At 36.7% G+C, this 21,623-nt stretch overlaps 1 protein-coding gene across 3 annotated transcripts in view; it reads left to right on the forward strand.

Annotated features, from left to right (window-relative positions):
• The window catches only part of LOC149550625 (D-alanine-D-alanine ligase family), a 332,888-nt gene that overhangs the window by 298,813 nt on the left and 12,452 nt on the right, over positions 1 to 21,623 (forward strand). For all 3 annotated transcript variants that reach the window (XR_016354220.1, XM_089793611.1, XM_089793612.1), the window contains one exon: positions 332 to 377. Coding sequence is in view for 2 of the 3 variants with exons in the window: in XM_089793611.1 (XP_089649737.1) it covers positions 332 to 377 (46 nt within the window). In the remaining variant the exon portion in view is untranslated. The remainder of the gene's footprint in view (positions 1 to 331; positions 378 to 21,623) is intronic.

A 21,623-nucleotide genomic window follows, 5' to 3' on the forward strand; every position in this document is an offset into this window, starting at 1 on the left:
ATCATGGCAAGACAAATAGAGATTGTCCAAAAACAGTTACACAACCATTAGGCATTTTCAATTAAAAGGAATCAAGAAAGACAGTATTGTATCTGTAGAAGATGCTATCGTCAAATGGATTATGTTAGCAAATCAAATCTACCAGAGAAATTAACCTAGCCAAGTACTTTTCATAGATTTATGTATATGCATGCCCTAATACTGCACAAAGGTCAAATTCGTTTTGAGTCTGAAATAATCCATTCATTTTAAGATTGTTGTTGGCTTAATTAGTAGACATGTTATCTGTACGTCCACAGCATGCATTAATCCATTGCTTTTCTTTTAACAGGTGGAACGGGCATCAATCTTACCCCACCTCCAGTTTCAATTATAAGGTTTGTAGACTGTAGCCTAAGGTTCTATTTTTTAAAACATGTCTGCACATATATAACCATGTGTATGCCAATTGTTTATATTAGAGATAAAATAATGGCAGAAAATTTATAATATATGTATCGAGCAAAAACAATCTGCTTGTTTCCTAGTGAACAGCATGCAGCAGATGAAAATGACTTTAAATTTTGTTTCCCTTGGTAATGGTGTGGCCCTGATATGCAACATTGTTTCAGACTTCTTGCCCTTGGTGGATTTCAGTACCTCTTTAATATTTGACCTTAATCTTTTTCACTTATTTTGCAAAGAGGAGAGGAAGAAATGGCAAAACAGAAAGTTTGTAAACACAACCTTTACCTTGATAGGAACACAGCATTTAGTTGAAAGTAGACATATGATGATTTGTTTTGCATGCTTGCAGCAATTAGCTAGTCATGCATGGAAAAAGTGTGGAAAATTGGGTAGATAAAATTTATCAAGGGTGGATTGATAAAAGCAATAAAGTGTGCCATCTTTGAAATTTTGGCAACATCAACAAAGATTGAATCATTTACCGATTGTATTATTGGCAACCCAAGTACAAAATCTATGCTTTTTGCAAGCCATAGATTTTTTTATATTAGGAATGGCTCATACCATAGTTGATTCATTGAGTACTTGTGCATTTTGCTAGATGGAGAGTATAAATAGTGTTTGTACTTGCAGGGAGCCTTTGCAGTGTATCATTGATCAGTTTTTGGAAAACTTTGCTGAAAACCTGACAAGTCCAACTAATTCACCATGTAAAAAAGCACATGCCAAATGTAGAAAACACTTGGGAGATGAATATGTGATTTTTTGGCTTTAAAACTCCGATTCATCCATGTTGAACACACACAACAACATTAGATGATTAAAGAATAAATTGGAATGATATTTTAGAGGTTTTAAAGAATGACTTATTGAAATTCTGTAAGTGCATGAATTTAGTTCATTCTTTTTTCTATTTTTCCAAGCATATAAAATATTTTTTAGGGGTTTTCAAGTATGTAAAGTTTACACAAAAAGTATTCACATGGCACACAAGTAGAGATTTGCGAAAAGAAAGAAAAGATTTCAAATGTAGAATACTGATGAAAACCCTAAATGCGATGAGAAAAGCAAAGCAATGGAAGTCAACTTTTTTGATATTGTTGACAAAGACATTTTTTCCTCTCATTGTGCCACTATCGTTGGGTAGGCTCTAGAAATTCATAAGCGTAGATAAGATAAGATAAAATATTAATGTCCAACAAGAGACCATAAGGGTCTAAAAGATTAAAAAGCATACAAGGCCACAGCTAGCAGCAGGAACACCAAATGATGTCGTCAAAAAGAACAAACAGGAAAGCAAAGAAACCAAAAAGAAAAAGACTAGATACTCCTCACAAGCGAGAAGTGGTCCAGGACCCAAAGGATGCAGTCCGGCGCAACGGAAAGTTTGGTCTATTTCAGAGACCCGCTAGATCTCAAGGGTGATGTTGTCAAGTGTATCCTTTGTGAGGTCTAACAAATATGGTGTGACCTGAAGAAGAAAGTCCGAGCAACCGCTTCGTCCTCAAGAAAGAGATCCAAGAGTAAAGGAGGAGGTGATGAGCTGGTCTAAAGTCTATCCCAATGGAAACAGAAGATGGGAAGTGTGATCATGAAGTTGCATGTCATCTTGGAGATAAAGGACAAGGCACTGTTGGTCGGTGTACCTGAAGAATGTAGAAAGGGACTTGCGCTCCCTAAACAAGTAGTAGAACCTCCCCCTAATTTCATAATAGATAGGGTAGCAGAAAATAAAATAGGTTTTTGTCTCCATCTCCTAGAGGGGACAAAGGTGGCACACACTGTCCTCTCTGTCAATATGGTGGTTATTCTATGTACATAACTAATTGGAGCCCACTCTAAAAGACCCCAGGAGATGCGGAGACCATGATTCCAACGGCAAGTGAGGTGCCAAGGGTACACAACCACCCCATCCTAAATATTGATGTAGTGCTCAACATACAAAGCCATCCTCGCACGAACCCCCTGAAGGGTTACTCCATATTGTGATAATATATTGTTTGTAGTTGTCAGTCCTAATGTGCTCATTCAACTCCTGTTGAGCGGGAAGCAGGTTAACAGGGACATTCAGAGAGAAATGGAAGGGGAAGGTGGTCCATCGCAATCCCAACCGAACCAAGGAAGAGCAAAGAAATGGGCAAACCAACAAAGAGCCTTGCCCACATGATTGGAACTCACGATTGCCTTGTAAGAGAAATAAGCCAAGTAAGAGTATTTGTGGTGACCAAAGGAGTTTGTGAAGCTCCAAAGCTGATGCTAAACCAAACCAAATCAAAGATGTTCTTGAGCTTGAAAGGATGAGCCCCAATGTTACATCCCAATTTTTGCCCTATAAATTTTAAACTAATAACAACTGTTGAACCCAATTTATTTCTTCATGTGAATTTGTATCAATTAATTATAGCCGTTTCCTTCATGTTCATGTGAAATTGAATCAGTTAATTATAGCCGTTGTTTTAATATGTCAAGTTATATCCGTTTCCTTCATGTTGATATGAAATTGAGTCAGTTAAATCTAGCCATTGTGTTAATTATTTATGATCATGTGAAATGGAGTCAGTTAATTTTAGCTATTGTATATACATGATGAATAAGTTAGTTATTATGATGAAATTCCTAATGGTCACTTGATGATTTTATTTAACAAACTATGAAACTTGAATTGATGTTTTGGCGAGAATGTTGTTTAAATGTTCACAGGATGAAGACCGGAGAGAGAGGGGAAGCATTACGAAACGAGGTCATCGGAAGGGGATGGTCATAAGGTTCAGTCATCAGGAATGACAAGTTTGACCTAAAAAAACCACCCTGGCAAGGTTATTAAGACTTGGCAATTTATTTCATGGTAGAACTACATGAGCTATAAGTAAAAACAATATAAATACTAAAAATAAACAAAGTTCTTACCTTTAAGAAATTATTAAATAATAATATCATTTTAATATTATTTTATTCTCTCAATTAAGATCATAGATAAATAATTATAAAGTGGCATCATTACATTAAAATCATTAATCCAATTATACCACCTTACAACTACGTACCTATAATCTCAATCAAGAAAATAAGATAATATAAATAATATTAATTATTTAAATAAACTCTTCATCTCCTTTCTTTTTAACTTTTCCCTCCTTTTCTTTATTTCTTTTTAACCAATTAAATAAAAGAATTTATATTTGATCTTGAAACGGATGGAAGCCAAAAGGTTTGGCTCGTATCTTTATTACGAAACCATCAAGCTTACTCGGCATTCATATTTTTCTTGCCTTGGCGTCCATTATTTACCTTCAGTTCTTTAAGCCATTTGCATCTGAGATTGTCCTAGCTAGAAATCAACGCAGTCGCAGTAGTAGTAGTGAGTTTGACCTTGTACACGGCTAGATAAGCCTGCCGCAATTTGGAGTCTTCTCAAATATCAGAATATCTCAGTCACGTAAGGTTTCAAAGTTGTAGTTAATTAAATTGTTTTCCATTTCAAAATATTTGATAATGCATGGTGATCAAATTTGTAGCAGACGTATATGTTCTTCCTCTTAATTATATGTGTGCGAGTATGTTTTAGGTGCTACGAATTGAGCAGAAGTTTTTTCTTTACCTTTTATTTCTGTCTCTCATTAACTATATTGCATGATAGTGAGTAAAAGTCGACCAAGACTTCTGTTTAAAACAGTATGACCTTCTGAGATCAGTCAACTATCATATCTTTAAAGTTTGAAACTGTATGCTTAAACTGAACCCACCTTAAAGATTCTATCAACCCGAATTTCATTTATTTTGTTATGTGTTATAATGGATGATAATTGATAATAGACCTTAAACTAGAGCACTGAGGAGTTCACCAGGCTAAAAGCCAGAACATGGTGAAAAGTTGCAAAGTATATCAGCAGAGGTTAAGTGAAAGGCACCAAGGAGTCACTGGCCTAATGGCCTGATTATGGTGAGGAGGTGTAGATGAACCTGTTAAAGAGAAAAACAAGAATGAAATCAGCAACCAATACATTGACACTTAAATAAACTAATATAATAGCTCATACAAGTTCCACTTCTAAAATAAGTTGTCAAGCTGAGTGGTGGAGATCGGGTTATAAACCCACATTTCGAAATCCTTGGCCTAGGTGGAAAATTAGGCAGACTTGCCGAAACAATTGATCTTGTTGTTGTTCAGACGCTTCGATTATTCCATCGGATAACTGATGGGACCTCAACTCACCTAAATACTCTGATGGCTATATCAATGAACATCCCAAGCCCGACCTCAAGGTAGGGAGGGCCGTTCTATTAAATTAGAACCTATGGGGATAAGTAAAAAGGTCTGCAGCTGGGAGTTTAGGCCAATGTCAATGCTTCTCCTCTCACCAAAGCCAGAGCTTGGACAATCTATTAAGAAAGCTTTACACAAATCTGAATGCTTTTATCAAATTTGTAAGTTTAGTATTTCTTTTCAAGTTATTAGTCATTTTCTTTAAAGATAGATGTTAAGATTAGATCGTAGATATCTTCGTTGTTCTTTCATTTCAAATCAGTAGATATCATAGAATTAGACAAAAAATTATTTTTCTTCTGAACAAGTAATTTATCAGTTAATGTTATCAATGTAATTCTTGATAGTTTAGTAATGCAAATTGGATTTATTTTCAGTTTAAACCGTTAATGGAGAAACCTTTGTCATGTGAATATGAAATAGAACTGGTTAGTTTAATAATGGAATTTAGTTAGTAAGAAACCAGCTATTACATATGGTATCAGAGCGCTGGGTTCGACACTGAACCTAGGGCACATCACCTTCTTTAGATCTAATAAAATTTAAAATTGGATACAAGAAAACTTGCAAGAAAACTCGACATCCTATTTTTCCATACCTCATTAAGAATATGACTATGTATGATTACTCTTGCTGTTCCGAACCACAAGATAATGAAACACTGAGCCAAGCTATTCAACGAATGAAAAAGGAGAGAATCCAATGGACTCCTACCAAGAAGGCAGCATACAGGAATAAACTGATTCAGAACTGAAATGCTCGGCAGAGCAGCCCCCTCCTCCATTTTCATAGATCATGGATGGTATGAGACATGTACCAAACAGAACCAGAAGCTGTAAAACAAGAATAAAGATATTCTATGGATGTAGACTACCTCAATAAAGGAATTTTATAAATAAAATTGCTTTGTCAAGCAATGGAAATGAATTTTACTTTGTTGAACAATGGATATAATTTTGTAAATAAAGATTGCTTTGTCAAGCAATGGAAATGAATTTTGCTTTATTGAGCAATGGATATAATTTTGTAAATAAAGATTTCTTTGTCGAGCAATGGATATAATTTTGTAACTAAAGATTTGCTTAGTTGAGCAATGGAAATGAATTTTGCTTAGTCGAGCAATATAAATGAAAATTTGTAATTAAGGATTGCTTAGTTGAGCAATGAAAATAAATCTTGTTATAAAAAATATTTTTGGCAAACAATGAGAAATTTTGAACAATAGAAATGAAATTTTCTTTTTGAGCACTGAAAACTAAACTATAAATTTAACTGTGTAAACTAACAAGTGAAAAACTTGAAATATAACATGAGTAATAATGAGAATGCAGAAAACTGAGAGATATTTCGTGAGAACCATCAATCCTTCAACAAATTGTTACTTCAAATTTTACAAGAAACACAACTAAAACTAGAAACTATTGGAAAGAAGAATGAGCGAGATGGCAGCCCAGATGGGGCAACATCATGAGGAAATGCAAGACACACCCAGGGTCAAGACAGAAGTCTCAGGACATAATAAAACCCCCTTCCCTAAACAAGCTGATAAACAAAGGAAGAAGTGAATTGTGGCTGATTTATCAGCAGATATTAAGAAAATTAAACCCCCTAAGTTCTTTGGTACTGAGTTCAGAGAAGAAGCCAAAGCATAGCTGACAGAGATGGAACAATACTTAGAGATCCGAAACTTTTCAAAGACCTCAAAGGCATTTTGGGGCATATACCAATTCACTGGGGAAGCGGCAACTTGGTGAGGAAACACCAAGGTGGAACTAAACATTAGATCTACTGATATCACATGGGAAAAGTTCGTAGACATATTTAGGACGCGATGGCTGCCTCAAACTTTCTATGACCGGAAACTCATGGAATTTCAAAACTTGAAACAAGGAGATTTGTCAGTTCACAAATACTGGGAGAAATTCACCAGATTGCTGAAATATGTACCACCATATCAACAAGATACGAACCTAAAGGTAAGAAAGTTTATTATGGGACTGAATAACAGGATAGGGGGAGCCGTAGATGTACTTGCACCACGAACCATGGAGGAGGCTTTGGAAAAAGCTGTTTGACAATAATATAAGGTTAAAAAGGATGATTCTATTCAAGACAATAAGAGAAAGACCATCTAGAAACCAGAAGGCATTGAATCTGGACCACCAAGAAAACGGTTTAGGGACTATAAGAACAAAAAACCTGAGAACAAAAGCAATGGAACTAAAGACATCAAAGGAAATTTTCATGCAAACAAAAGTGACAGGAATAATGAGAAAGGAGGACCACCGGGGGCTTGTTATATTTGCGGAGAAAACCATTATAAGAAGCAATGTCCTAACTTCATTCAGCCACAATACCCATCCTTGCCACAACAACAATAGGTTTTTCAGCAAAGAATTCACGCAACCTTGGATAACCGACAGGCGGAGCAGCAAATAGGTCCCATTGAAACACCGGGTAAGATTTACGGAAACCCTTTGACTATACTCATTGATATTGGAGCAATTGAATGTTTTATTTCACCTAAATTGTTAAGTAGATTTCTAAAAAGAACTAGTTTTATGGAAAAACCATGGACAGTTGAATATGTAAACTAGTCAAGGGCCAAGGTAGAGCAATGCCTGTTTGAAGCTCAAGTTGATTTTCCGAACTTCTCTACAGAACTGAATTTATATGGAGCTCTGCTAGGATCTTATGACATTATCATTGGAATAAATTGGCTTAGTGAACATAAAGCTAAGGTAGATTGCCTTGCCAAAACCATCAATTGTGTGGATGATAGAGGTAGACTCACAAGTATTTCAGGGATCAAACATGAAGTTAGAGCCCAACAGATTTCAGTAATGCAACTTAAGAGATATGGAAAGAAAGGTTGTGAAATATTCGCAATAAGGGTAGAAGATACAAGAGAAGCCATTTATGGGGATGATTATATTTATGAAGATGGAGAAATTAAGAAAAAATTAAAAGAATCATTCGAAGAAAAATATCCCTATTTGAAGAACTATCAAGAAGTATTTCTTGAGGAACTCACTGGCTTACCCCCTTCCCAGAAATTTGATTTTACCATAGATTTGATACCAAGAGTAGAACCTATATCTAGAGCCCCATATAGGATGACCACCACAAAGCTAATGGAATTGCAGATTCAACTGTAGGATATGTTAGATAAGAAGATGATTCGACCTAGTGTCTCACCGTGGGGAGCCCCTGTGTTATTTGTAAGAAAGAAGGATGGAACCATGAGGCTATGTATAGATTACAGGATGCTTAATAAAGTCACCATCAAAAATCGATACCTATTACCCAGGATAGATGATCTCTTCGATCAAATGAATAATGCGACTGTGTTTTCAAAAATTGACTTAAGATTAGGATACCATCAACTGCGAATTAAAGAAGAGGACATACACAAAATTGCTTTCAGAACTAGATATGGACATTATGAGTTTACGATGCTGCCATTTGGATTAACTAATGCCCCTGCAGCCTTCATGAACTTAATGAATAGCATATTTCAGGATTGTCTGGACAAATTTATGTTTGTTTTTACAGATGATATTCTAATGTATTCCAAAAATGAAGAAGAACATCAGAGACACTTAGAGATAGTATTACAAAGACTTAGAGAACATAAGTTATAGGGAAAGTTATCAAAGTGTGCTTTTTATCAGAAAGAAATTCAGTACCTAGGGCATATTATTTCAACACGGGGCATAGCAGTAGATCCAGCTAAGATTAAAGCAATTAAAGAATGACCCATACCTAGAAACGTATCTGAAGTCAGGAGCTGCATGGGATTAGCCGGATTTTACAGAAAATTTGTCAAGAACTTCTCTAGGATAACCTATCCAATCACATCACATCAGATGAAGGCAAAGAAATTTGTTTGGACAGAAAAATGTTAGTCAGCTTTTGAGTTTCTAAAAGAAAAATTGACCACTACACCTATCTTAAGGGTACCTAATCCGCAGAAACCATTTGTGGTAATTACTGATGCTTCAGGTGAAGGATTAGGGGGTGTATTAATGCAAGAAGAACAAGTCATTGCTTATGAGTCTAGAAAGCTGAAAAATTATGCACCTCATGATCTGGAATTAGCAGCCATAGTACCTGCTTTACAGATGTGGAGGCATTATCTAATTGGAAAACCTTTTGAACTCCAATCCGACCATCAAAGTTTAAAATATATTTTCACTCAACAAAACTTGAATGCTAGACAGAGAAGATGGTTAGAATTTTAAGCTGGTTATGAATTTGACATAAGCTACATTAAAGGGAAAGAAAATAAGGTGGTTGATGCCTTACGTCGGAGAAGACATATTTCAGCAATAACCAAGGTAAACTTCCAATTGAGGGACCAAATTTTACAACATTTGGAGCATGACGAGTTTTATGCAGAAATCAACATAACACTTATTAGAGATCCGCATGACCCCAAGTATTCAGATTTTAACCTAGAAGAAGATGGATTGTTGAGATATCGCCACAAAATTTATGTACCCAATCATCCTGAGCTACGAAGATTAATTTTAGGTGAGCATCACTCAACCCCATATTTAGGACACCCGGGAGTAACGAAAATGTTGTCTAACATAAAACCCTTATACTTTTGGAAGGGAATGAAAAGAGAGATAATTGAGTTTGTAGCAAGTTGTTTAGAGTGTCAGAGAGTGAAAGCGGAACATCAATACCCAACAGGATTGTTGCACCCAAATGAGGTACCTGAATGGAAGTGGCAAGTAATATCCATGGACTTTGTACAAGGGTTGCCCATGACCCGGAATTGATATAACACTATTTTGGTCATAGTTGATAGGTTGACTAAGGTTGCACACTTTATTCCAGGGAATTTATCTGATGGAGCACCTGATATAGCCCATAAGTTTATAAAAGAGATTTTTAGATTGCACGGGATTCCAAAGAAAATCATTTCAGATAGGGATACTAGGATAACTTCCAGATTTTGGCAAACACTGTTTTCAGCCTTGGGCACCAAACTAAATATAAGTTCAGCTTATCATCCTAAAACAGATGGTCAAACAGAGCGAGTGAATCAAGTATTAAAGGACCTTCTAAGGGTTTATTGCATGGATCAACAGTATCAATGGGAAATGTACTTACCTTTGGTAGAATTTGCATATAATAACTCATACCAGTCTTCGATTAAGATGACTCCTTTTGAGGCCTTGTATGGCCGTAAATGTAGAACCCCAGTAAGTTGGAATCGATTAGAAGACAGGGTCATTATTGAACTGGAAATGCTTCAAGAGATGGAAGAGCAAGTACTTCAGATTCGCCAGAGGTTGAAGGAAGCAAATGACAGGCAGAAAAGTTATGCTGATTCTAAAAGAACACCTAGAGAATTCACAGTAGGGGATAAGGTGTTAGTGAGAGTTAAGCCTTAGAAGAGTACTATTAAGTTTCGCAAAAATGCTAAATTGGCCCGCAGATATGTAGGACCTTTCGAAATTTCAGAGGTTGTTAACCCAATGGCCTACAGGATTGCTTTACCACCAGCCCTTGCCAGGATGCATAACATCTTCCATGTGTATTACCTTAAGAAGTTTGTTAGTCACCATGAGCACATGATTGATTAGAAATTGTTGCAAGTGCGAGAGCTAGGAGTGGTAGAGGTAAAACCGCTCAAAATACTCGAGGTACGTAAGCTGCGCTTACTAAATCGAAAAGTAACTCGATGCAAGGTCCAATGGGACCAGTATACAGAAGATAATGCCACATGGGAAGATTATCATGATATTTATCAGAAATATCCCTATCTTTTCACTGAAAGTGAAAACTGAATATTTCATTTCTTTTATTTGTTAAATACAAATTGATACTATTTCATCGTGGACAATGAAAAACCTAAGGGGGTGGGTATGTTACATCCCAATTTTTTCCTGATAAATTTTAAATTGATTATAGCCTTTGAACCCAATTTATTTCATGTGAATTTGTGTCAGTTAATTATAGTTGTTGTTTTAATATGTTAAGTTATAGTCGTTTCCTTCATGTTCATGTGAAATTGAATCAGTTAATTATAGCTGTTGTTTTAATATGTTAAGTTATAGTCGTTTCCTTAATGTTCATATGAAATTGAGTCCGTTAAATCTAGCGGTTGTGTTAATTATTTATGATCATGTGAAATGGAGTCAGTTAATTTTAGCCATTGTATATACATGATGAATAAGTTAGTTATTAGGATGAAATTCCTAACGGTCACTTAATGATTTTACTTAACAAACTATGAAACTTGAATTGATGTTTTGGCGAGAATGTTGTTTAAATGTTCATAGGATGAAGACCGAAGAGAGAGGGGAAGCATTACGAAATGAGGTCATCAGAAGGGGACGGTCATAAGGTTCAGTCATCGGGAATGATAGGTTTGACCTAAAAAAACGGCCCTGGCAAGGTTATTAAGACTTGGCAATTTATTTCATGGTGGAACTGCATGAGCTATAACTAAAAACAATATAAATATTAAAAATAAACAAAGTTCTTACCTTTAAGAAATTATTAAATAATAATATCATTTTAATATTATTTTATTCTCTCAATTAAGATCATAGATAAATAATTATAAAGTGGCATCATTACATTAAAATCGTTAATCCAATTATACCACCTTACAACTACATACCTATAATCTCAATCAAGAAAATAAGATAATATAATAATATTAATTATTTAATTAAACTCTTCATCTCCTTTCTTTTTAACTTTTCCCTCCTTTTCTTTATTTCCTTTTAACCAATTGAATAAAAGAATTTATATTTGATCTTGAAACGGATGGAAGCCAAAAGGTCTGGCTCGTATCTTTATTACGAAACCATCAAGCTTACTCGGCATTCATATTTTTCTTGCCTTGCCGTCCATTATTTACCTTCAGTTCTTTAAGCCATTTGCATTCGAGATTGTCCCAGCTAGAAATCAACACAGTCACAATAGTAGTAGTGAGTTTAACCTTTCACACGGCTGGATAAGCCTGCTGCGATTTGGAGTCTTCTCAAATATCAAAATATCTCAGTCACGTAAGGTTTCAAAGTTGTAGTTAATGAAATTGTTTTCCATTTCAAAATATTTGATAATGCATGGTGATCGAATTTGTAGCAGACATATATGTTCGTCCTCTTAATTATATGTGTGCCAATATGTTGTAGGTGCTACAAATTGAGCATAAGTTTTTTCTTTACCTTTTATTTCTGTCTCTCATTAACTGTATTGCATGATAGTGAGTAAAAGTCGACCAAGACTTCTGTTTAAAACAGTATGGCCTTTTGAGATCAGTCGGCTATCATATCTTTAAAGTTTGAAATTGTATGCTTAAACTGAACCCACCTTAAAGATTTCGTCAACCCGAATTTCATTTATTTTGTTATGTGTTATAATGGATGATAATTGATAATAGACCTTAAACTAGAGCACCGAGGAGTTCACCAGGCTGAAAGCCAGAACATGGTGAAATGGTGCAAAGTATATCAGTAGAGATTAATTGAAAGGCACCAAGGAGTCACTGGCCTGATGGCTTGATTATGGTGAGGAGGTGTAGATGAACTTGTTAAAGAGAAAAACAAGAATGAAATCAGCAACCAATACATTCACACCTAAATAAACTAATATAATAGCTCATGCAAGTTCCACTTCTGAAATAAGTTGTCAAGCTGAGTGGTGGAAATTAGGTTATAAACCCACATTTCGAAATCCTTGGCTAGGGTGGAAAATTAGGCAGACTTGCTAGAAAAATTGATCTTGTTGTTGTCCAGACGCTTCGATTATTCCGTTAGATAATTGTTGGGACCTCAACCCACGTGAATACTCTGATGGCTGGATCAATGAACATCCCAAGCCTGACCTTGGGGTAGGAAGGGCCGTTTTATTAAATTAGAACCTGTGGGGATAAGTAAAAAGGTCCGCGGCTGGGACGTTAAGCCAATGTTAATGCTTCTCCTCTCACCAAAGCCAGAGCTTGGACAATCTAGTAAGGAAGCTTTACACAAATCTAAATGCTCTTATCAAATCTGTAAGTTTAGTATTTCTTTGCAAGTTATTAGTCATTTTCTTTAAAGATAGATGTTAAGATTAGAACTTAGATATCTCTGTTGTTCTTTCATTTCAAATCAGTAGATATCATAGAATTAGACAAGAATTTATTTTTCTTCTGAACAAGTAATTTATCAGTTAATGTTATCAATGTAATTCTTGATAGATTAGTAATGCAAATTGGATTTATTTTCAATTTAAACTGTTAATGGAAAAACCTTTGTCATGTGAATATGAAATAGAACTGGTTAGTTTAATAATGGAATTTAGTTAGTAAGAAACCGGTTGTTACACCCAGACTCAACCAAGATGTTGTGAGGAGTGGACCTATGGCATCTGATAATGTGCCGAAGAAGGAAGTTTTGAACTCCTTTGTTTGAAGCCTAATCTGAGAAGAGCATTGTGAGAAAAGAACCCAAAACTATAATAGCAAGTTTGAAGAGCTTCGCTTGGATCCCTTTCTCATCCATAGTCGTGTTTCTATTCGTGCATCTAATTGCCTCACCGATGTCAAAGAACGTGAAGAGGTGGCAATGAAAATGGGGGGTAAGGTGGAGAGGGGAGTGGTCTTGGATCTCATAGAGAGTAGCATTGTGAGAAACAAGGGAGTTGTGATCCAAGACGGAGGGGGGACGGTGGCGAGGGAACAAGGTACACCAGAAGAACTTTTGGGACTGAAGAAGAGGGGCACAAGGAGATCTACACTGTAATGTGGAGAACATTCGCTTGTTGAGGCAAAGAAGACAACAATAGGTGAGATTCAGTTGGATGAATGAGAGGGGGAAAAGAGTGGAGAAAATTGTGCAATGGAAGGACTTGCAATACTTGTCAAACCACTAGTTCATGAGGCAAGTCCCCCTATACCTAGGGCTACAAAAACAAGAGGGGTAGTCGGGAATTGAAGGAGGGTGGTCTCCCACATCTTGGTCACCAACAAGTCAAACATTGAGAGAGCATCCCTTGAAGCTGTAAAGGAATCATGGGCGATAAGTTGTCTAAGGTGGTGAATGAAGAGGTCACAGTTGCTCTTGAAAAGCAGAAGGAAGTGAGTGTGGGGGGAGTCACCTTTGGAGGTGAGGGGGCAAAGGGGTGAGTGGAAGGAGGGGAAACCCTAAGTGTAGGGCTATGGAGGGCATGATCGGCCAGTAGAAGGCGAGAGATGGTGAAGTGGTTGATGGAGGGGTTAAGGGAGGCACAAGAGAGAACATACTCAACAACATTCATGTTGTCACAATGAGGTCAACAAGTGAACAAATCAAAACCAGGAAAGAAAGGAGAATACATTTAAGATCACTATGTCCAAGGAACCGCATAACTCTAGTAGATGGGTGTTGTATCTAGTGAGGGGCCCTTGCTTGTCCTCTTAAAAATGTTGTAAACCCAAGGTGCCCGAATTCGACTCTATCGTACATACCGAATCAGTCTTGCAGTTGTGGAGAGGGGTTTGAAGGTCTCTCCTCCAAGCATTAAAATCCACCTAGAATGATGATGTCACCCAAGGCCGAAAACCTAGTAATATACTCGTGAAGGTCCTCAAAAGGGTCACCGCTCTTCACGCTATGAATTGTGCAGTACAAAGAAGCAAGCCGATGGAAAATAACAAACAACGATTAATATGTCTCAGTAAGTCATTCGGCTAAGTCGGATCCACATGAACCTGGCTGAACTAACAGAATGTACTACAAAAGTCGTGTTGAAAAGGCAGTCTCTAACCAAATAGGCAACACTTTTGCACCCAATGACCCCACCAGAAAACTTGAACTCGTCCCTAAAAGGAGACAACCATTGGTAATCATAGATGCCAAAGAGGACGAGAGGGACTCTCGTGGGTCTCTTTGTCAAGGAGGATATCGGCTAAAAAACAATAGTGTCCTAAGAAAGACTCGGTAAGGACCATAGGGTACCATTGTCATTCCAGTAGTTGACATGCAAGGAACCACTGTGATGTTCAAACATGCCCAACTACTGACAAGAGCGTCATTTGGCCTTGGTGGCCGACCTCAATTCCCATTAAGGAGGAGAATCCCAAGTAATAACTTTGAGGTTGTTGATAATTGCCCACTTCTGGATGCATCTAGCCTCCGCAACAAGGGAGTGCTTCAACTCTGTCACCTATGATCTAGTGAGATCCTCATCAATAAAAATCTTAGTAGGAAGAGAAAAAAGTTTACTCATCGCAAGGAGAGGAATTGGAGAAAGAGGGTGTCGTCAATGCCAACCCAATCTTTGTCAAGTGTAATGTTGTAATGTCCCCATTTTTGTCAGTATCAGAGTTTCATGGATTAGCCTATTAATGTGATCCTTGTAGGCCAATTATTGTGGATAGGGGTCTTTTGAGGTAGTGGCTTGACTTGGGAGGGTCTTATCTTCTCCATAATTCAGTAAGCTACAAGTTGGTCTTCATTTGGCTCAGATTGGACTTCATTTGGGCTTAGTTTTGTGTACTTACTATTTGTAGTAAGTTGGTGTTGATCGAGATGGACCCTTCTTATTTATAGAAAGTGCATTTGGTCACATGGAGAAATAATAGGTATGACTTTTATTTCAGATGACATATTTAAATGATGAGTATTTTGGGAGTTATTATATTTTGAGTAGCCAAATTATTGTTAAATAATTAAATGGCTATTATAAAGCTATAATTTAACTTTATAATTTCACTTAAGTTGAAGGTTGAGTAATCAATGGAAAGTGTCATTTATTAATTAGTTAAGCCAAGTCAAGTGAGAGAATCTAATGGAAGCTTCTAATTAATGTTGTGTGGTGAAGCTTCCTGAGTGAAATTAGATTTTGGCAACAAAAGGGAATTTGGAAGTTATAAATACAAGCTCATTTGTTGAAAAAAGCATGCTTGAATATTTATTTGCTTTTGTTGCCTTTGTGACTTTTCTGAATTCTGATTTTGTGTGCCCTTGTTGAAGTGTAAGGGTTATTTTGAGAATTACTCTTGCAAATTGTGTTGAAGCATACAATTTGCCATTCTCCTACTATTCAACTGTGTCTAAGGAGAATTTGTTGTTGTGATTTGTCTTTTGATCATCTCTTGTGAGGTTTTCTGAGTTGTGAGTTTCCATCCATTGTTGATGTATAATGGATTGGATCTGAGAGTGTGACATCTCCTTACTATGTTCATCTGTGGCTGAGAGAAGTGTTTGTTAGCTAAGAATTTTGGGATCAATTCTGAAAAATTTGGGAGTATTGTTTATATATTATTGACCTGTGTAAGCTGGTTAGAGGTTGCTATGCATTCTTGAAGGCTGTCATATTCTCCTGTAGCAGCAACTGCTATTATTTTTCATGCTTGCGATCACTTTTGACGAGTCAATAAACACCAATTAGGGCTTGCATTTATCTTCAAATATGCTACAATTGTATTGGGAGAACTTGCATTGACTTTTGTGACTTGCGTTGCAAGTTGGGAGCCCATGTTTTGCTGAAGTGGGGCTGCGTTCAACACTTAGAGGTTTGCAATTTGATTTTGGAACTCCACTATCCTATGTGAGGCTTATGTAGTAGACACTGGAGGCTGTAATTTGGTTTAGAATTTAATTGGATGCTCTACAACAAGTTCTATGTTTTCAATTGATATAAATAAATGAATCTACAGTTTATTACTGTGCAAAGACACTGAATGAGAAAATTGTTCTTTGTTCATTACTAAGTTAGTATCATAATTCAGCCAATAGAACTTTTGCAAATGAGTTGGAACTAAAATAACAAGATTGCCTGCTTGGGAATTTGTAATTTGTGGATTAGTGCAGCCCATAGCAATTTAAATCATATGCTGGTATTGGAGAATGTTTGCCAAGTGTTTGGCAAAATACTAGATTGTTGATTAGTGAAAGAAATTGATGTTTTGTTTAAGCTATAACCAAACAAGGTTATTAGAGTGGTATCAGAGCAGTTTCTTGCCAGCTTGCAGAAATTGGGCTCAATTATTATTTTGCTCAGTGCTTACTTCATAGATTGTCAGATTGATTTTATGATTCGGTTTTCAATGTTATGTATGGTGATAGGAGGTTTGGTATTCATTATACCCGCAAAGGGCATACTTCTCCACCTAGGGATGGAGAATCTGAGATATGGGATATTGTGAAATAGTTGGATGTGCTGGTGAATGAGCTGAATCAGAATCGCAAATGATGACCGAACTAATTTCAAATCCGAGATTTGAGAAGAGCATGTTATTGCTTTTTTGAAAAGCGAAATGTGATGATATAGTTGTGGCTACAAATGCTCGGAACATTGCTTATGAGACACCACATGAGTTGGGCACAATTGTGGTGGAATGTGATGAAAATTCATGTCAGGTTGAGTCGGATGACGCAGTTGTTGGCATGAGTTTCCAGGATCATGTATTTGATGGTGATTCAACGATAGTGGGAGTAGAAGCATGCGAGGATACTATCATATCAAAAATCACTTTTGTGTCATTGAGCCATCTAGCGAGGAGTTTAGTAGTGTGCATGCAGTGGTTGTGGATGTGTGCCCTAATGATAGCACACGTGTCAATGACGATGAGGTGAGTGGTGTTGAGGCAGAGTCATGTTATTGTTCAGATCAGCACAGTGGTGAGTTTCACTTCGTGCATAATCCTATATTTGACATGGACTCAGTTTTCACCATCTGCAGATTCATTTCACTTTTCTATTGCGGCAGTTGGTGATGTTCTGGTGACAACATATTTTGATGTGGCTACACCTATTGTTGATACAATTGGCATGAGTGCATATGGTTCTCTTATAGCTATATTTTTCAGGGACTATTGGTGATGATCAGGGTTCTAGTCCAATATATATTATGTGGGTGGAAACAGGGAAGAAGAGGATGTATAGATCTTCTATGGAATTGCCTTCTGGTGACATTTTGACTTCTACATCATCAGCACAAGTTTTGGGTGCTATGCTGCAAGACATGTGGTTGGTTCTAACGATGCTGGTTTGCAATTGGTTTAGTGTCGACAGGGATGTCACACACTTCTTCATTTGGGATCCAAGTGAAGGTTGGAGTTCACCGTGTTGTCAGATTGCTTGAGGATGAGCAATCTCAAGGAGGGAGGATTGTAATGTCCTCATTTTTGTCAGTATTAGACTTTCATGGATTAGCCTATTAATGTGATCCTTGTAAGCTAATTATTGTGGATAGAGGGTCTTCTGAGGTAGTGGCTTGACTTGGGAGGGTCTTATCTTCTCCACAATTCAATAAGCTACAGGTTGGTCTTCATTTGGGCTTAGTTTTCTGTACTTACTATTTGTGGTAAGTTGGTGTTGATCGAGATGGACCCTTTCTATTTTTGGAAAGTGTATTTGGTCACATGGAGAAATAATAGGTATGACTCCTATTTCAGATGACATATCTAAATAATGAGTATTTTGGGAGTTATTATATTTTTAGTAGCCAAATTATTATTAAATAATTAAATGGCTTATTATAAAGTTATAATTTAACTTTATAATTTCACTTAAGCTGAAGGTTGAGTTATCAGTGGAAAGTGTCATTTATTAATTAGTTAAGCCAAGTCAAGTGAGAGAATCTAATGGAAGCTTCTAATTATTGTTGTGTGGTGAAGCTTCCAGAGTGAAGTTCCATTTTGGCAACAAAAGGGAATCTGGAGGTTATAAATACAAACCCATTTGTTGAGAAAAGTATGCTTGAATATTTATTTGCTTTTGTTGCCTTTGTGGCTTTTCTGAATTTTGATTTTGTGTGCCCTTGCTGAAGTATAAGAGTTATTTTGAGAATTACTCTTGCAAATTGTGCTGAAATATACAATTTTCCATTCTTCTACTATTCAATTGTGTCTAAGGAGAATTTGTTGTTGTGATTTATCTTTTGATTATCTCTTGTGAGGGTTTCCGAGTTGTGACTTTCCATCCTAATGGATTGGATATGAGATTGTGACATCTCCTTACTGTGTTCACTTAAGTTGAAGGTTGAGTTATCAGTGGAAAGTGCCATTTATTAATTAGTTAAGCCAAGTCAAGTGAGAGAATCTAATAGAAGCTTCTAATTATTGTTGTGCGGTGAAGCTTTCTAAGTGAAGTTACATTTTGGCAACAAAAGGGAATCTGGAGGTTATAGATACAAGCCCATTTGTTGAGAAAAGCATGCTTGAATATTTATTTGCTTTTGTTGCAGCTTTTCTGAATTTTGATTTTGTGTGCCCTTGCTGAAGTATAAGGGCTATTCTGAAAATTACTCTTGCAAATTGTGCTGAAGTATACAAGTTGCCATTCTTCTATTGTTCAACTATGTCTAAGGAGAATTTTTTGTTGTGATTTATCTTTTGATTATCTATTGTGAGGGTTTATGAGTTGTGAGTTTCCATCCATTGCTGATGTATATTGAATTGGATCTGAGATAGTGACATCTCCTTACTATGTTCATTTGTGGCTAGGAGAAGCATTTGTTAGCTAAGAATTTTGGGATCAATTATGAAAAATCTGGGAGCAGCATTTATATATTACTGACCTGTGTATGTTGGTTAGAGTTTGTTGTGCATTATTGAAGGCTGCCATATTCTCCTGTAGCAGCAACTGGTGTTATTTTTCATGCCTACAATCACTTTTGACAGGTTAGCAAATACCAATTAGGGCCTGCATTTATCTTCAGACATGCTGCAATTGTATTGGGAGAACTTGCATTGACTGTTGTGACTTGCCTTGCAAGTTGAGAGCCCATGTTGTGCTGAAGTGGGGCTGTGTTCAACACCTAAAGGTTTGCAATTTGATTCTAGAACCCCACTATCCTATGTGAGGCTCATGTAGCAAACACTAGAGGTCGTAATTTGGTTCAGAATTTAATTGGATGTTCTATAACAGGTTCTCTGTTTTCAATTGATATAAATAAATGAATCTGCAGTTTATTGTTGTGCAAAGACATTGAATGAGGAAATTGTTCTTTGTTCATTACTAAATTAGTATCATAATTCAGCCAGAAGAACTTTTGCAAATGAGTTGGAACTAAATTAACAAGACTGCTACTTGGGAATTTCTTGTTTGTGGATTAGTTCAGCCCGTAGCAATTTAAATCATATGCTCGTATTGGAGAATGCTTGCCAAGTGTTTGTCAAAATACTAGATTTTTGATTAATGAAAGAAATTGATGTTTTGTTTAAGCTATAACCAAACAGGGTTATTACAAATGTCGCAATGTCTAGCTAACTGCTGAGGAATGAGTGATCAATAGAGATAGGATTGACGGAAGAGGGGGGAGGCACAAACTCTAAGGTTGAGCTCATAAGCCCTCCTAACCCTCTCATCTATCAACCTAGCCTACACAAGCTTTTCCACACCAGAGAGGTGCAAAACTTGCGGTGATGCAAATGAAAGCATAGGATCTGAGTTGTTGATCCATTTCCGTCATAAGGGAAGTTTGCTTGCTATCGAGTTCAATTTGTTTTTCTTCTGTAAAACCAATTTCCTAGGCATGATCTTTATTGGAGTTTACTTGCAGTTGGAGGTTTGCATTTTCCAATCTAAAGAGTTTGTGATCCATTAGCCTTTGGTATGTGACTGTCTTGGAAGGAGTATCCATTCCAAGTATCCTTTCTTACTTAAAGGACACGATGCGAGGTTAGTGGGTTGAATCCAAAAAACTAAAAGGAACAAGAATGTTTGTGTTTTGGAAGAGGTTGCAGGCATTAGAAGAAAGGTTAAAGGAATAGAACAAGGTTACATTTTGAAATATTTCTGAAGAGAAACAGAAAATAGAAGAATTTGAACACTTAAGCAATTATGTTATTCATCATGTTATGTCCCAAATTGAATTTGTAAAGGAAAAAGAATTAATGGCAGACTATGGTGAACAATCAGCCAAAGAAGAATGTTATTGAAAGACAAAATCAAACAAGTTGTGGCTCAAAGAAGGAGATTCAAATATGAACTATTTTCATAATTCTGCAAAGATGAGGTTGGATTAAAATCACTCATTTCCAGTAGTCTGATGGCTACCTAACCTCTGATCTTATGAAGGTTTGAAGCCAAGTGTGTCAAGTTATTTCAATCTTTGTTGGGTGGTGATGACAAGGAAACAAATATAAATCATGCTCTCAAAAACTTTATTTTGCCCTCGGTTTCAACTGATTATAATGATGTCAAGGTAAAGGCGAAAACATTCTAACTGCATCTGGATAAGGTTGTAGACACAAATGGGTTCATGGCACCGGCATTCAAAACTTGTTGGTAGTTAGTGGGAGAGGATATAGTGAAAGTAGTAGAAGAATCAAATCTACTTATGAATGGAGGAACTTGGGATTTCCAATGAACATTGGACAACAACACAAACTTTCTCTACAAGTTACAGTGAAAATAAGGAGGAAATGTCAAAATGTTTTGTAGGGACATTGGTGTTAAATGGGGTTGCCCTCTATACCCTGCCCTTGTTTGGTCTATAAATTGTTAAGATGGAAGTAGAGTTCAACAATATTAATGGGGAGGGGAGGGTATTTAACTTGTTGGCTATGTTGTGAAGTTACTTTTGTACGTTGATGTCATGTCCCCACTCTAGCTCAGTCTAGCAAAGACATGTGAGTCAGCTTATTATGGGGTCTTGTAGGCTGACAAGGTTGGATAGAGACCCAGTATGGTTATTCAATGTTGGAGACTTGGTGTTCTGGCGGTTATTGATCAGTTGGGAGACGTTCCTTGTTTTTAGGAGACAATTCCTATATTTATGGGGTTCATTCCTACTTTTTAGGAGGTATGATCATGCACAGGGTTGGGTTTCCATGAGTTTGCTCTTTGGGTTCAGTTTCAGAGGGACAGAGCTTGTTTCCTAAAATTTAGGAGCATCCCTAGATTTTAGGGATGAGACTGCCAGTGGATCCTTGATTTCCGACTTCAGACACAGACAGGTGACAGGATGATTT

The sequence above is a fragment of the Cupressus sempervirens genome, chromosome 7 (genome assembly GCF_028749045.1).
Source record: "Cupressus sempervirens isolate cs-2001-9-10 chromosome 7, ASM2874904v1, whole genome shotgun sequence".
Classification (NCBI taxonomy): Eukaryota; Viridiplantae; Streptophyta; class Pinopsida; order Cupressales; family Cupressaceae; genus Cupressus; species Cupressus sempervirens.